Source organism: Metarhizium robertsii (assembly GCF_000187425.2).
Source record: "Metarhizium robertsii ARSEF 23 chromosome Unknown MAA_Scf_1, whole genome shotgun sequence".
NCBI classification, from domain to species: Eukaryota; Fungi; Ascomycota; class Sordariomycetes; order Hypocreales; family Clavicipitaceae; genus Metarhizium; species Metarhizium robertsii.
In genome coordinates, this window is record NW_011942149.1 from 5,617,800 (window position 1) to 5,634,440 (window position 16,641).

At 51.0% G+C, this 16,641-nt stretch overlaps 3 protein-coding genes across 3 annotated transcripts; 1 reads left to right on the forward strand and 2 right to left on the reverse strand.

The window, feature by feature from the left end:
• Positions 1–167: 167 nt before the first annotated feature.
• Positions 168–3,839, reverse strand: MAA_01879 (DNA-dependent RNA polymerase II beta subunit; the record flags this gene model as incomplete). Its single annotated transcript, XM_007819877.1, has 4 exons — positions 168–3,399; positions 3,476–3,577; positions 3,652–3,664; positions 3,713–3,839. The coding sequence occupies 4 exons, from the start codon at positions 3,837–3,839 to the stop codon at positions 168–170; spliced, it is 3,474 nt and encodes a 1,157-aa protein (XP_007818068.1).
• Positions 3,840–9,370: 5,531 nt separating this feature from the next.
• On the forward strand, positions 9,371–13,699 carry MAA_01878 (Armadillo-like helical; the record flags this gene model as incomplete). Its single annotated transcript, XM_007819876.2, has 6 exons — positions 9,371–9,613; positions 9,723–9,743; positions 9,872–10,311; positions 10,662–10,836; positions 11,431–12,295; positions 12,351–13,699. 6 exons carry the CDS (start codon positions 9,371–9,373, stop codon positions 13,697–13,699), a joined length of 3,093 nt encoding a protein of 1,030 aa, XP_007818067.2.
• Positions 13,700–15,110: 1,411 nt separating this feature from the next.
• On the reverse strand, positions 15,111–16,216 carry MAA_01877 (Ribosomal protein L15e; the record flags this gene model as incomplete). Its single annotated transcript, XM_007819875.1, has 3 exons — positions 15,111–15,478; positions 15,657–15,813; positions 16,130–16,216. The coding sequence occupies 3 exons, from the start codon at positions 16,214–16,216 to the stop codon at positions 15,111–15,113; spliced, it is 612 nt and encodes a 203-aa protein (XP_007818066.1).
• Between the last annotated feature and the right edge of the window lie 425 nt (positions 16,217–16,641).

Here is a 16,641-nt window from a genome sequence, read left to right on the forward strand (position 1 = left end):
AAGACTCAAAACACACATTACACTGGTCGAAAGGGGCACTTGACGTCAGGATATCCACGCTCATGTGAATCATGGTTACAAGTATGTCATTATTACAACCATTCACCATTTACCCAGAACCCATGTAAACGTTACAAGTCCCCTTCCCTCATCCCTCTCTACACCCATCAATGAGGATGGGGAAACTCATCTTCCAGCTGAAGACGCACACCGACATTCATGCTAATCAACTCCTGAACAAGAAGCTTCGCCGCGTACGGCATCTGCATCTGCGTGACTTGCCTCGTGCTCTTACAAGTATTACAGTAGCCCTTGTATCCAAAAAGACCGCACTGCTGGCAAATATCAAGTGTGACACCGTCCGAGCTCAACATGAGACGCTCCAGTAGGAGCTGCGAGGCGCCATACGCAATCAGGCAATCACGCTCCATTTCTCCGAGACGCAGCCCACCGTCCCGCGATCGACCTTCTGTAGGCTGCCTCGTCAAAATGGCCCTGGGCCCACGGGATCGCGAGTGCATCTTGTCTTGGACCATGTGCTTCAAACGCTGATAATAGATGGGGCCGTTGAAAATATATGCTTCCAGCGGCTCTCCGGTCAGACCTGACGTGAAGTAATCTTTGCCCTCCCAGGAGAAGCCGTAGTCGAGGAGCACCTGGCTCATGTCCTTGACTGGATGCGATCTAAATGCATCGCCGAAGCCGTAGTCTGGCCGGCCATCGATAATCGAAGCCTTGCCTGTTAAACATTCCAGCAGTTTACCCACCGTCATTCGAGACGGGAAACCGTGAGGGTTCATAATGATGTCTGGGCAAAGCCCATTGTCGGCAAATGGCATATCTTCCTGGTCCACGATAATACCAACGACACCCTTTTGGCCGTGGCGAGACGAAAATTTGTCTCCCAGCTCTGGACGACGCGTTTGGCGGGTTTGCACCTTGATGACAGTGGTATCCTTCTCTGTTTGAGAAATCATAACCTTGTCAATGTAGGCAGGATCGGGAATTCGATAGGAGATGGCAGAGTCCCGGTACTCGCTTGGTCCGCGATCGAGCCCAATGCCTGTCGTCGTCAGATCCAGGGGAGTTTCTTTCTTGACCATGACCTCTCCGCTCTTGACTCGGTAGCCAACAGTGGCTAGCCCGTCATCGTCCAGAGCCTCGTACTTTACCTCGCGGCGTGTCGTGCCGCCATTAACCTGATTGACTGGATCGCCGATACGCTCCCGCCTGCCATTCGGGTACTTCTGCAGCTCTGTAGTGTACTTGCGGAAGACTTGACAGCGTCCGAATCCCCTGTCGATTGAAGCTTTGTTTAAAACCAGGGCATCTTCAATATCGTACCCAGAGTACGACATGACAACGACTGTGGCATTCTGACCAGCGGGGAGTTTGTCGTAATGCACAAGCTGAATGGTCTTGGTGATGACCATGGGCCGCTGTGGATAAACCAAAGTATAAAGCAGCGTATCAATGCGGTTGAATTGATTGTACGCAATTGCTCCGATAGCTTGCTTACCCATGGCACATTGGTATGTGTTTCTGGGAGATTGGTTATGATGTGGGAATGGAATCAAACCGGCCACAGCTCCAAGGAGGGTGAATGGCTCAATCTCCAAATGGGTCGTGCTTTGCGTTATTTGATTTTCATACAAGGTGATAAGCGCGTCTTGCTCCTCGTTGACATCCAGGTACTCGACGATGCCCTTTGTCAAAAAGTCATCAAAGGTAACTTTGCCTAAATGCAACAACTTCAGATGCTCATGCCTGAGCTTTTGCTTTCCGTTCTTGACAATAATATATGGTCGGCAGATGCGCCCTTCGTCTGTCGCAATGTGGACAGCATTAAAATGGGAGTTGAGGTTGATGCTGACGAACGGTGATATCCAGCCTCTTCGACGCATGGTGCGAAATCTCGACGCAAACCTCTTGGGGTATCGAGTAAGGGCAAAAGGTGTACCGTTCACGTGAATAACCCAGGAGCCCTCCCGGTGCATTTCGGCACCTGAAAAGTTCCGGATCGGCTCAACGCCTGTGTCGAGTGTGAAGATCCACCGCTTCACCGGAGCCTCGTCGACATTGGTTGTGATGTGTGTCATGAGAGCCAAGTTCTTGACCAAACCACATGCTTCACCTTCGGGGGTATCTGAAGGGCACAGCATACCCCATTGTGATGGCTGAAGAGCACGAGGGCCCGAAACCTTGCGCGTCTTCTCAAACTGGGAGCTGATTCGCGTCATCATACCCAGGGCACTGATGTAACTCAGTCGACTCAGCACGTGCGTGACACCGGCTCTGTTCATGTTGAATCGCTTCACGCTCCAGTTGCCTGTTTGGATTGCGCGGTTAATTCCCATTCCGATATTGTTGGCGTGGTTGCTGATCATGTGAACTGCATCGAGGGGGACGGCGCGATTATTCTTTTTCAGGAATTTGTCAATGGACATCTTGACTTCGCCCATGAATCGCTTGAATAAATCTTCAAAGAGTAGAGACAGGAGCTGACCCGCCAACTCCAATCGCTTGTTGCCGACAAAGTCTCTGTCGTCAACGAGCTTGGAATCCTGTGAAGCCATCAAGACTCGTCGCGTCATCATAGCCACGTAAATTGCTTTGGGATAAAAGTCCAGACCCTCGATGGGAACATGAGCAATGATGAGATTGGCCAAGGCATCAAGACCTTCTTCGACGTTATTCCGACGGACCTGGGGTCCAAACATGGCTTTACGCGACCCCATCTTTACCCTTGCGCCGATGTATTCGAGAGCCTGGTGTTGTGTGAAGACTCCAGCTCTGGTTGCCTCGTCAAAATTGATGACAAACTCATCCTGATACCGGCCATCCGAGCCAGCAACAAGTTGCATAATTTCATAGTCGGACAACCCCCCCAAGGCCTTGAGAATAATGACAATCGGAATACCTTCAACGAGAACGTTGTGCGTCATGACAATCCTGTCCTTCTTGAGGGTAACGTACGTCTTTGACTTTCGTTCGTGGGTTGAGCTGGTTACCGATGCGGATATGATGTTGTTCTTTTCGTCAGCCTCGACAATGACTCGATTTTTGCTCAGCTGCTCTTGAATCAAAATGACCTTTTCGGTGCCGTTGATGACGAAGTAGCCGCCAGGATCAAGAGGGCACTCGTTCATTGCCTCCATCTGCGCGTTGTTGGCGCCACTCAGGCGGCACCTGGAGCTTTTGAGCATCACAGGCATGCGACCAAGGGGCACATTTCTCCGTATAATTCGTTGCTTATCTCGAATATATGCGATATCGACAACAATAGGAGCGGCATACGTCATGTCTCGTAGCCGACACTCCATGGGAGTTACCTCGGTTCGAGATTTGGCGTCGTTGTGGTCCTGGCGACGGGGGCGATCGACGCGAATATCTGTAAATCTATAGCGAACAAGCGTGTCCTCTTAGCCTGGTTGCCCCTATGAGTGCATGGCAATTGTCTTGAACGTAGACGTACTCTAACCAAAAGTTACTGTCGACATCGCTGCGAATGGTGCGATTGGCGCGGACGATGTCCTTGATCTCCTGCTCCACGAAGAAGTTGTACGAGTCAATATGCCTAGTGCGCAATCGAGGTTAACAACTTTTCTCCAAAATAAATTGAGCCACGTCGAGGTGTGGAATTCCGCATACTGTTTTACAAGCCCTTGGAAAATGTCAGTCTAAGTTTGCGAGGCTGATTCGGGTTACTCACCCTTTACTTTGAGAAAGGCAGGGAGAAGCTGGAACTTGTCGTCCCTGGTATTTACGGGATCCGTAAGCTTCTTGCCATTGTAGAAGGGCTCCAAGAGGGCCTCGAAGCCATCGTCCACCAGTGGCATCGTGTCCTTGACCGTATTTGTCACCGCAGAGGATTCATTTACGAGCTCGGGGGGGCGGCGTTTGGGGATGCAAGTTTGGTCAAGCGGCAGCTTCCTGACGCGGTGCGGACCTCCGGATGCTTTCAATGTTCTCCAGTCAACTTTTTTTTTGCGACGTCGAATGGTCGCCCCAATGCGATGCAGAAAAGTCCTGCCCCGCGGTGCAGAGTAGGGGAAAAGTGGAGACTACCGCAGGCAAATACAGGTCTGGGATGTCAAGTCAAGCTCCTCCAAGCTCTATGGTGGGGGACGACTGGCAACTATCAAATGTCTGGTATGTAGTACCATGACAAGTATTTGACTGCATGTGCCGTTTGGCGTTGGGCCACGGCTGATTCATCAGCAGTCAGAGGATACTCACAGAACGTTGAAGTAACTACTTAAGGCGAGACCACTTGAACACGGAGCAATCGATAGGCCTGGCGGGCAGAGGCACTCTGTGCAGCTCCGATAAGATAAGCCGCCTGCATTACGGAGTACAATGTACGTGATCTGTCTACTCTACGGACAAGACCCTTCCACTAAACACTGGGCTATCCTAATAAGAATAAGCTTCACATGAGGTTAAGATGAAAAAAAAAAAAAATTATCTCACAGCTTGAAGCCACTTTTGAATGGCATTCAACCTAAACGCCATGAACCACTGGCAACTGTTTTGCAAGTTGGCCAACAACGAGTTGTCCATACGGGGCATGGACATGGACATGGCAGGCTGGGAGGAGACTCCAGATGTCGCTACGTGGACTGACAAATTCTGCAGCCAGGATGCATTCGGCGGCGGTCTGCCGATTAGCGTAACAAGGCTCATAACCAACGTATCAACAGCTTCTTCACCCAGCGACCGTTCCAGTCCAGCCAGCCTCATGTCCAAACGAAAAAAAAAAAAAAAAAAGAGTACTCACAACCCACAACCCCGCACCCTCAACAAGGCAGCTTGCTGTGTGTGACTCGAGTTTGCGCAATACATGATGTATTTGATGTACTATGTATGTATGCGCTGGCCCACGTCGCCTTTATAACCCCGAGCGTTGAATGCAGGCATGTGTGGCGCGTCATACAAGCAGAGAGAGAAAAGTCCTTGAAGAGAGCTTCCAGTGTATCGACTACAGTCGAGCAAGTTGTCAGCAACAACTCGCTGGATCAAGGCCCCGAGAGCCTCCGATGGCAGTAGCCATACTGTGCTCCCATCCCACATAGCGAACGAATGACGAGGGGAGCCAAAATTATTTCAGTTAGCTTCACCCGCATGCACAACTCAGATCCGATCTAGGCAATCACCCGTGTGAGACGCTGTCAAATGTGTCAAAGCCTCAGCCGTGTCGCTCACATATCCCCGAATCATGGCAATGTACACCAACACCATGGCAAAGTACCTTTGGATGAAGAGAAGGTCCCTCCCCCCTCTCACACGGAACCAACCCAGCGGCGTGGCTGGGCAGGCTGGCTTTTGGCGGGATCTGCACAAGGAAACCTCCCTCTGTCCCTCACATGGAATGGCATATGGCTGATGCAGGTGAAGGAAAAAGAATCGGCCATGGAGGGGCGGAAGGGCGGAACGTCATTGCGGAGTGTGTCCAGATGGGTGTGGTGTCTGGATATCGGCCTCAAGTGCATCACGTTTCTCAAAGTGCTTCTTGGCCTCGTCTCTCAGCGTTGAACCCCACATGGTCGCTGGTCAAATTCAACAACTACTGCATCACTCCACCCGTCGCAAAATGTCGGTGAGCAATGCTGCGGACAGGCCACGGCCCTTTTAAGGGACCGAACTGGAAGCTGGCAGAGGGGGCAACGCGGCAAACAGCCATGACGGAAATCTAGACTCGGGCAGCCTTTGATTGGGATTGATGCATTCTGGTGTGGTTGATGATAGGGCTGTCAAGAATTCATGTGGATTCAATTCCAATGTTGAGTCAACAGGTCAACAGAAAAAGGCAACACCGCACTGCGGCATTGCGGGGGTCGCAGCCAGCCTCTGAGAGCTCGTCTTTTTCGGTCTGGTCTGGTCCGTTCCTTCTCTGTCTTCTCGTCAACTCGTCTTGGTGGAGCTCCGGCATCAACTCCGGTCATTGTTGCCAACATTGAAGCACCAGACCTTGACCATCTCACTTAACAAAAGCCGCTGGGCTTCACCACTGGCAAAATGCTTATCTCATGTACCCCTGAGCTATCTAGTAGCCAAGTATGACAGGCTTTGGTAAAAGTAGCTATTCATAAAGTCTACTAGATTAATATCGCCAGATATCAGCAATCCGCACAGCGAACTTATCAGAGAAGGAAAGGTGTTTGACAGACTTGCCTACCTCCCGACCTACCCACCCTCTCCATAGAGCTCCGACTTCCGACTTCCGACTCTCTGCTTTACCAACTGGTGCATACAAACTGTGTGCCTATAACTTTTGGACGCCATCTCTTGCATATGCCTAGTTACCCAGGCGGGAGGGAACGCATACATACTAAGTACCTAGGCAGGTATCATACGTACCTAGACCCAAAGACTGTGGCCTAGTTAAACCAACCAATACCAAATTGCTATCGTATCGTTGGCCAATCATGCGTCACTTTTGTAGCAACTCAGTACTGTCCCATAGGCTGGCGGATGCAGGCGTCCAAGTTCAGGGCGAATCAAGCGTCATAATTTCGAAATCTTTGCGCTACAAGGCTCATTTGCTCTTGCAGCCATCTCGTTGTTTGGACGTTGTAGATAAGTTGGAAAAGACGAGAAACAAATACGGTCGTGGTCGATTTTGCTCATGTCACATCGAGGCTTATTAGTGGACCGAGATGGCACGACTCAAGCTGGCAGCCCCAAGTTCCTATTATACTAGTAGTAGTACTCCGTATTGCATATGGAGTTGTCCCGAATCGTTCTTGACAACAGGAATTTGACAAACTTACTTGAGAGCCCGCCAACCCCTCTTCTGCTTCAATGACTGACTCTATGTGGGATTGACAACGACAGAACAACAAACGCTCGACCTGCCGACTTTGTAAGTATTTGCCGCAACATCTTGAGTTACTACTACTCCGTATAACGCTCAAGAATTCTACGGCCCTTTCCAAGACCCCTCCCCACTCTTTCCCGCCACCGCTTGGTGAGGTCATGTTACGGAGAGTATCGTGGTCGTACCCACTTAGATGTTCATGCAGACCTTGCTAGGCTAAAAAGATTCGACCGAACGTTCTCTCTGATATGGAGTACGGAGCAGTGCCCATGGATTTCGAACCCAAGCACTTGAGAAGCCATCTCCACCACATAGAGTCTGGAATGATGTAGTTCGTTTGCCGTGACGAAAGCGTGGAGTGGGACATGCAGGGTCCTGTTCAACTGATGTGCAGGTGCTTCCCTACGCACACGTAACGGCGAAGTAGGAGACCATGAAATGTGACGTTGGCCTTGCACCACAGAATCCACATTCTCCGTTTTGCTGTCTTCTGGTCTGAACGTCAAGGCCATGTTTCAAAAACTCACGTGAGCATGGCAGAACTCTCACCTCCAGAGTTTGCGCGAGCCCAACTACGGAGTCATCCGTACTGCAAAGTTGGCAAGTTGGCAAAACCTTCCAGTAGGCAGAGGGTTAAAATGAACCTTTGGGGGCAAACAACCCATCTGCCAACGGTGCCAACTGACCTGGCCTAGCTCTCCGACGGCCCCAATTGCTGAATTTGAGACGGAGAGAAGAATACTTATTTATGACTCTATATCCCTTACTTACTAGGTGAACAAATCAAAAAGCACAACAGCCTGACTTGAATCGAAAATATGGAAACCACGCAGAGAATATGGCTGATATATCTGATTGGTACTCCGTAGATTGGTTCTTGCTGCGCTCGGAATAGCCGCCCACGAAGTTTAACTTCGTGTGGCCTCGAAACCAATGTCTAGCTAGCTGATTAGCGGTCTGCGTTGGCTTGCGAGCGTACGCGACGTCCTGTGCGCTTGATACTCCCCTTTTCGATTCTGAGAAAAAGGAGGGGCCAGTAATACTCCGTACATGAGATCAAGAGTGCATTTTGAAATATTAGTCGTCTGTACGACTTGTCCCAGCCAACTAACCACCAGTCAGTCGGTCTTGCATGCCGCCGACGGCATTTTACCGAAACCGGGCTGCATAGCCCTGCCCTCCCAAGCGCCTACCTGCTCTGGGTACTCAAGCATGTACGGAGCAGGTATCTTTTGGCTAGGGCCAAGTACTGCCCAGGCCGAGCCAAGTACTCCGTGCCCCCAAAGTTGCTTCCTCAATACCAGACCTGACGTTATGGGTGTATGTAGAACCCTGTGCCTGATGGCGCAGCCTCCGGCTACCAGAGACTCGATTAGGATCAATTGATCCCTCCACTCGCCCCATGCCCATGTGTATCCCCTCATGCCCCCACTCCCTTGCGCCTAAAGCTGGGCTTCGTGACCCCGAGAGACACTGATGGACGATGTCTGAGACCCTAGCAAGCTTCGTTGGCGTCCGGCGCTCTGCCCTGACTGAGTGGCTCCCGTGTACGGAGCACTTGGCCAGGTATGTATTATGCATTTGCCTGTCTTCTTTGTCGCCTGCTAGGTTTTCCTTCTTGTCTGGGGCTTTTTTTTGTGCTTCTTCTCTCTCGCCAAATTATTCTGTGGAGGGCTTCGGCAGCTTTGCTCGGGGCTCTCACATCTGGCATTTCGGGTTGCGACGCCTAAACTTCCTTTCGCTATTCATTCGTCTGAGTCGTCTTCAAATTTTGATTTTGTTTCCATTTTCCCCGCCGTACAACATCTCACCAGCGTACCTTCGTTCCCGAGGATTGGACAAACAAGGCAAGTACACTTAATTAAACGAGAGATTGCCCACTATCAATGTTACCACCCAGTCCCATCATGTCGACGGTCCTCTTAAGGACTAAGCTCGCCTCTCAGGAGACGGTGCAAAACGTGTCTATTTTGGGGAAATCAAAGGCAGCAGGCCCATTTCCCGCTCTTTCTTTCTTTCTTTGTTTTTCTCTCACACTTTGAGAGTTTTACCCTTCGCAGAGCACGGGGATGCTTGTCAGTTCTTAACTTTCCAATGATGCTCACGGCCAGTATCTCGCGTTGCCATGGCCTTGTGCTAGAGGTGGCGTTGGTTCCATCAACTCCCGACTTGGGGTGGATTGGTGCGCAAGTGCGGTACAAATCAACGACGGTGTGAGAGACCAACCACCGCTAACTAGGCAGCACCCGAGCCGGGGGTCTTTGGCGCATGTGCCTGCCCCTGTTCACTCTTGTCTGAAGTCGCCATGGTGGTTTGGCCTAGACCCATGTGCCCATCCAAATAATAGCAGATGCACAGAGACTCCAGAGACTGCGCGCCCGTCCATCCTGGCACCCCGCCTCCCAACGTGCTCCTCGTCGGATTTGTTTCTCGCTCTCGGCTTGCGACTTGGGCTGACCATTCCTGCTCTCTTTCCATGTCTGCAGGTGTATAGAAACCGATTCCACTCTGCCAATCCGGCGTGTACGAGTTCCGCGTTTGCCGCTCACCATGGATGACGTGCGCTTTCGTTCGCAGCACTCGCCGCGGAACGAAGCGTCGATGGCCGGTTTCGTTTCGCCTCCTCGCAACAACGGTCGAGTCTCCCAGCAAACCTCCCACGATCAACGGGGCAACATGCCGCGAAGATTCACAACCGATTCTGGTCGAGTGCCGACTCTTTCATCAATGACTGCAGCGTTGACCTCGCCTCCAAGAGGCCTTGGGTTGGATTCCGCCCCAGACTACAATAACGTGAGTCTCTGCTGCTTTTTGCCGCCTAGGCCATCTTATCTCATGCTTCGTTCATTTTGCAATTCAGTTCTTGATGTCTGAGTTCATCTGCTAATCTAGTCGGTTATAGGCCTTGCACAAAGTGCAACTTGTACGTTACCCTTGGACAACGGCATGTCCACTGCAGAAAAATATCAAGTCATGCTTGATGCTGCTGGGCTGCTTGTGTGACGATATTCTCCCGTCATGAAACGAACCATCGCTGAATATTTGTCACAGATAGAGCAAAAGAAACTTGAGTATGAGAGGATTCGTGAACAGAGAAGACGCTTCGAGTTGGAGATGCAAAGGCTTGATCAGCAGCAGCGCCGCGAAGCCCAAGAGTTGGCGCAGATGGAGGAGGAGATTCGAATTGCAGGACACCAGTCCGAACCGACAACACCTCCAGAATACCGGGACAACTCGGGTTTCCCATCTATATTCTCACGGCCTAACCGTTATTCGACTTCAAGCCTTGCATCCCCCCCGGGTTTCAACCGTCCTGCTCGATCTGGATCACAGTTAACATCCCCACCATCGGGGCTGACGCAGCAAAGATATGCGTTTGACGAGAGAGCAATGCCCTCTCGCTCGGACCCGAATACTAGGCGTAACAGTGACGACGAAGAAAAAGAAGAGGCCGTGCGACAGGACCCGACTAGTCATAGGTCCACAAATGCGTAAGTAACAATAACTTCCAGAATACGTCTTGGTTGGCACGCCTCGCCCGAGTTCAGCCAATGTTTTTTGCTTTATAACTCTGGGTATCCCTGTTGTTATACATTCGCCGCCCGTTTTCTGCCTCCAGTGAGGTGATTCTCATGAATGCAAGTGCGTAGGCTATGCGTGATTGCACCAGCCGGGCAACAGTGTGTCTGTTTGTCTGCAATTTGCCATCGGCTAGGGCCATGGTGTGCAATAGTCTACCGGGGGGGCATGCGTGGCACCCAGCATACCTGTTGATTTCCGCGTCTATTCAGTAGGCCCTTCTCTTCTCGTCTTATGTGCTAATGCAATGATTTTGGGTCAGCTTGCATCGATACTCGATGCCCGTTACAAGGTCACGTAACGGATTGTACGATATGAACCTTGACCAAACCAATACAACCCGTTTCCTGTTTGGAGACGACGAGCCCAATTCACTGCCTCGTGGTCGCACACCGGACGACAACTTCCCCACCCTCGTGCGTCGAGAAGATCAAATGGTAAGTGAGGGCAACTGTGGTTTTCAAATATTGCGTGTTCGTGAAAGACTTGCTGTTGGTGGCTGCGCAACTTGGGCGAAGAGTTGAAGCTTCGAGGCAGTTCGACAGGGCTCAGCCGGCATTTTGATGTAGAAATAGGGCGAATCGGCTGTTCACGAGCTCTTGAGGTCTGAGGGTAAAAGAGGGAAAATAGGAAGGCGGCACACGACAACTGGCAACCACAGGCGACAGCCGGCAACAGCTGGGCAGCAGCAGCGGCAGTGGCACTCACACTTAGATTTGCAGTTGCGCGCAGTTGCTCATCATTCGAGTACTTTCGTGAAGCTGCTCAAACATCTGGAGCGCCCAGCTGCTTTGACTCAGCGTCAACCTGCCTGCTGCACCAGTCAAAGCTGCACGGCCTCGCCAATTCCTCACCTCGCCTCTACTCCATGGTTGCCTCGCTCATAGTCGCCGTCGTGCCCTCACCGCGCAATTTGTGCTTGCCTCTGCCTATCCCCAGCAGCTCAAGAAACCCCTGTGACCATCCTGTGTATTTTGTTTCTCGCATTTTTATCTCTGCCTTGTTTTCTGACGTTTTGCGCTCTCTTTCAGCTTTCTGCGTCTTCAGCTGCACTCGATCTTGCCTTGTCCCCGTCACCCAATCCTGAAAAGTCCAACGGCTGGAATCGTGTTAACCGTCATCGGCACCAACAGAGCATGTCAGCGATCAACGGGTCATCGTCCAGCAAATCCAACGAAGTCATCACTATCGGTAGTCGACCTCAGTCTTTACGTCATTCTCTTGATCTCAAGTACATCTCAGAGAGCCCAGCAGAGCCTTCATCTGTCGCTATGTCACCCCAGAGCAGCCACATGGCATCCCCTCCTCGCCTTCAGAGCTCTTTCTCAGCCAACGATGTGCCTACTGTTAAGAACACGTCCGGGTCGTCTATCCTGTCAGGCAATGCCAATAATCACGCTCAGCAACACTTCCACAACCATAATGCCAGCATGGGCCGGATCCCAGCTGGCGCAATGCCCTCGCGCCATAATCGTGAGCTGTCTAGTGACAACACCATGAACAATAGCCGCGAGCAGTCTAATGGCTTTCAATCTATCCAGTCCGCTCTGCAGGCGAGTGCTGCACCCTTTGGCCCGAGTCTTACCACCGCAGTCCAAGTCAGCTCGGCGACCGCCGTTTCTGGCCCCTCGACCACAGCTACAGCCAGCTCTTTTAACAATTTTTATACGCCAAATGGATATGGCTCCAATGCGACTGGTTCAAGTGGCAGCTTCGGCATGCCAATGCTTACGGCAGGGATACAGCAGATGAGCATGAACGGTGTCAACGGGGCCAACCTGTATCCTGCTCAGAACTACACTGGATATGGCTCATTGTCATACAATCAGGGTGCTGGTCAGCCGCGAGACAGCCAAGCCCGTGTTATCCAACATCGGCGCCAGCTCGACAATGAAGGTATGTAGTTGTACTTGCAAAGCTTGACCCCCAATTATTGACAATCTTCATGTAGCCATGTCTCGCTATCAAAACATGCCTCTTGAATCCTTCCGAGGACAAATTTATGAACTGTGCAAGGACCAACACGGCTGCCGCTATCTCCAAAAGAAGTTAGAGGAACGCAATCCCGAACAGGTTCATATGATTTGGCTCGAGACCAATCAACATGTCATCGAGCTCATGACGGACCCCTTTGGTAATTATTTGTGCCAAAAGCTCCTCGAGTTCTGCAATGACGATGAGCGCACTGTTTTGATTCAGAATGCATCACAGGATATGGTGCGCATTGCGCTCAACCAGCATGGAACACGAGCACTGCAAAAGATGATTGAATACGTTAGCACCCCTCAGCAGGTGCATCTTATCATTGAGGCTCTACGATTTCGCGTTGTTGAGCTTATTCAGGACCTCAATGGCAATCACGTTATCCAGAAGTGCCTGAACAAGCTTACATCGCTCGATGCCCAGTTTATTTTTGATGCCGTGGGCAACAACTGCGTCGAAGTAGGCACCCACAGACACGGTTGCTGCGTGCTGCAACGCTGCATTGATCACGCCTCTGGTGAGCAGAAGCCTTGGCTAGTCGGACGTATCACAGAACACGCACGTATCCTCGTGCAGGATCCTTTCGGCAACTATGTTGTTCAGTATATCATTGATCTCAATGAGCCAAGTTTCACAGAGCCCATGGTTGCTATGTTCCAAGGCTGCATCAGCCAGCTTTCACGGCACAAGTTCAGTTCCAATGTCATCGAGAAGTGTTTGCGGTGCTCCCAGGCGCCATCCAAGGACATGATTGTTGAAGAGCTGCTTGCACCCCAGGAAATGGAGCGGCTACTTCGTGATTCCTTCGCCAACTACGTCATTCAAACCGCTCTTGAGTTTGCAACGCCTCACCAGAAGTATCGTCTAGTTGAATCGATTCGACCCATTCTGCCGCAGATCCGTACAACGCCTTACGGCCGCCGCATTCAAGCCAAGGTTTCAGCTTATGATAACCGCGGAAGTGCGGCCTCCAGTGGCCAGGTTACACCTGCAGAAAATACCCAAGGCCAGATCCCTCTCCGCCAGGGCCATAACCGCGGCATGTCAGGAAATGCTTCAATGTTGCCGAGCAATGGCATCACAAATGGAGGATTGGCCGGGCTTGGAGCCAACCAAGGTGTTCGCCAGGGCGTTGCATCGTATCCCAACAGCTCTGTCCTGACAGTTCCCCCTCCATCCGGGTCAGCTCCTATTCAGCAACCTCAAAGCCAGCAGCAACAACAGTCTCAGTTCAACCAAAGAGCACCAGGTGGTTTCACACCGTCGCACTCTGCAAATGCGTCTGTGGATGCCAGCGGTGAGACTCGCTGGGTGTAAAATCTTGATTTCTTTCTTATTGCATCGCCACCTACACACGATCCACTTGTACCAACACGCGTCACGCTCAAAAGTTCTTTTTGGTTCGTGTCCCTGGATGGCACTCAGCCTCTCATGCAGCACGCTTATGAAACTGCCATGACTTAACGACTCTTTTTATTGTGCATCGTGTTTCATGGTCTTAAATACAGCACGAGAACGCCATTGCCTTATTACTAGCTCAGCCTCCGATCTGCACAGCACATACAGTAGTGCTCTGTGTGTACATTACAAAGGAAGGGTGTTACAGAAAAAAAGAAAAGAAGAGAAAGAGAAGAAAAAACTCACTGACCGGCCTTGCCAGCATTGGCAACAGCAGAAGGTCACATCCTGTATGCGTACACTGATCGCCACGACGAAAGAGCTTCATCGATAGAGATGACTACCAATCCCTGCGGACCTGTCACATTTCGAGGTTATTTTACACATTTCCCCCTTGTCATTTTTGTTATTCTACTTCACTTTTTTTTTCGCCCTCTGTTGTGATTTCTACCATCAAGTTGCGTCTGATGATTTGTTTCCATTCGGACGTAGTGAGTGATGACTACTCGTATTGCACATGCAGAACCGAGAGGAGAGCAGACGGGAATATCCCCGTGTTTCTTGCATTGCTTTTATAACTGCCTCATGATTGTATAGCCGCTTCATTCTCCCCTTCACTTTCTTGAATCGCCGGATCTGGGACTTTGGCTGGATTGGTGACAGGGATGGAAATGGGATCATGGAACTGGATAGGCAGTTGGATGGTTGGGGAGGCTTTGCTTCGTTTGTTATGCATGACCCTTTGTATGATCTCGAGAGACTCTTTCGGAAAATAAAATACATGACTTTTGCTCTTGCTACCCTGTTTGAATTGCCCTACGAGGTGTATTGGCGTGATCAGCAAGCATAAAAGCGTACCTTTTACCGCCACTTTATGTACTTAAGTAGGTTGTAGAAAAGTCTTTTCACGGTGGAGACATACGAACATCATAGAGAACTCGGCACGGCGCCAAAAGCAGGAATTTCGTATTTCGTTTTCATCTTGGACATCTTGGACATCTTGGTCTTCTATCCTGTTAGTTGCCTCAGTCGATTGGCATCCTCTTGAGAGTAGAGCGCCTTAGGCAAGCAGCATCAACATCACAGAAGAAGGTAAGAAATTATCGTCATTATGGGAATCATTTCCATTCCAGCATTGTTTTGTATAATAAGCTACCAAGTCATAATGGCCCTTTTTTTCATCCTTGAGCCCCGTTGACCGATGATTCCAAGCAATAGCAACCACGCAATGCCAAAAACCACGCCCCAAACAACCTTCCCAAGCTCACTCGTTCCGTCACGTACGTCAAGTTTCCATTGAGCGACACTGTGCGACGCACGGACGAGACGTTTATCGGTAGCGCCACAGGGAAGTGGTGTTGTGACGCAGCCAGGTCTTTCTGCGGCCAGCCTGGGTCTTGTTGTAGCGGTGGCCCTTGTTGAGGCCACGGGACTTCTTGCCGGTAGCAGTGAGACCACGGGCCTCGCGGTGCTTGTGAACGGGGTTGACGATCCAGTTGATGCGAGGGTCGATGCGGATGGCCTTGTGCTGGGGGTCGACGAGGATGACCTCGTAGTACTTGTACGTGGAGTCCTGGTTGATCCAGTACGAGTTGAGGACGCGCAAGTTGGCGCAGCGTCGGCCGACACGCTCCTCGGCGGTGGCCTTGAGGGATCGCTGGTACTTGAGCTGGTTCACACCCTGGTTGGTGGGCTTGCCTGTTTGGATAGTCAGCATGAGTGGTAGCGAATTCATAGCGGCGGTTGCCGAGAAAGTAGAGACGGGCACGTAGAGTGCGGTCAAGACAAGGCATTCGGGAGAATGGCATCTTTGTCTCTGCGCAGCTCACGGTGCGGATCCCCAAATTCCTTCGACCCCAGCCTTGTTTGTACGTACCATAGGTGGCACCCTTGGGAACAGGGCGCTTGCGGCCGCCGCGGCGAACGCGGACGCGGTAGATGACATAGCCCTGCTTGGCCTTGTATCCGAGGCGCCGGGCCTTGTCGGGGCGCGAAGGGCGAGAGGCGCGGTGAATCACGTTCAACTGACGGTACTATATTACGCACTCTCAGCAAAAGTTCAACGAGTGTATAGCACAGACCGAGCGGCCGGATATTTCGAGTCTCTTTCTTTCTCTCATTCAAGCGAGGGATGAAGCTCCATCGGACCACCTTTATTCCTCTTCATTGCCAATCAAAGATGCACAATTCTTTGTTTCGATGATTTCTTATCGAAGGGGAACTCGGGAAGGTTCGATGACAGACAAAACAAATGTCCGAATGAAGTTCGAGTAGGAATAGAGACTTCGACTCCGTTTCGCTCGTCCACGATATGCCATTGAATGTGTCTGTAAATTGGACTTAACGTACTTCCCAGCAGCGCACTCGGAGAAGGAAGCGCATCACATCGGACTGCTTCTTCTTCTGAAGTTCCTCAACGTATTTGAGGGCACCCATCTTGGCTGTTCGAGTAGCAACGACGTTAGCTCAAATTAAATTCGTCCTTGCTCCCAGAGAGTATTTTGGTGTAGAAGGAATGCTGCCACCAGGAGAGTATTGGGATGACGAACCGGTTTGTGAGGCGAGATTCCTGTAGTGGGTTAGTAGTGGTGGGAGCAGAGAGTCGAAATTTCGTTCGAGGAAACTTGCACATTATCCCAGGGCTGAGCGGAATTGAAAATTGGGAGGAAGTTTGTGTGGGCTAAGCGATGCGCTAGTCTGCTTTCAGGTTTAGCCGTTCACCAATTGCCCCGTAATGCCCTGGCCCTGTTTCTAATGCACGGATTGACTGGCACGCTGATGAGTCAGCTTTTCGAGTGGGGCTCAACGTTCCACAAAATTGCCGCCTGTAATTGATCACACAACAGTGGACAAGGGGGTTG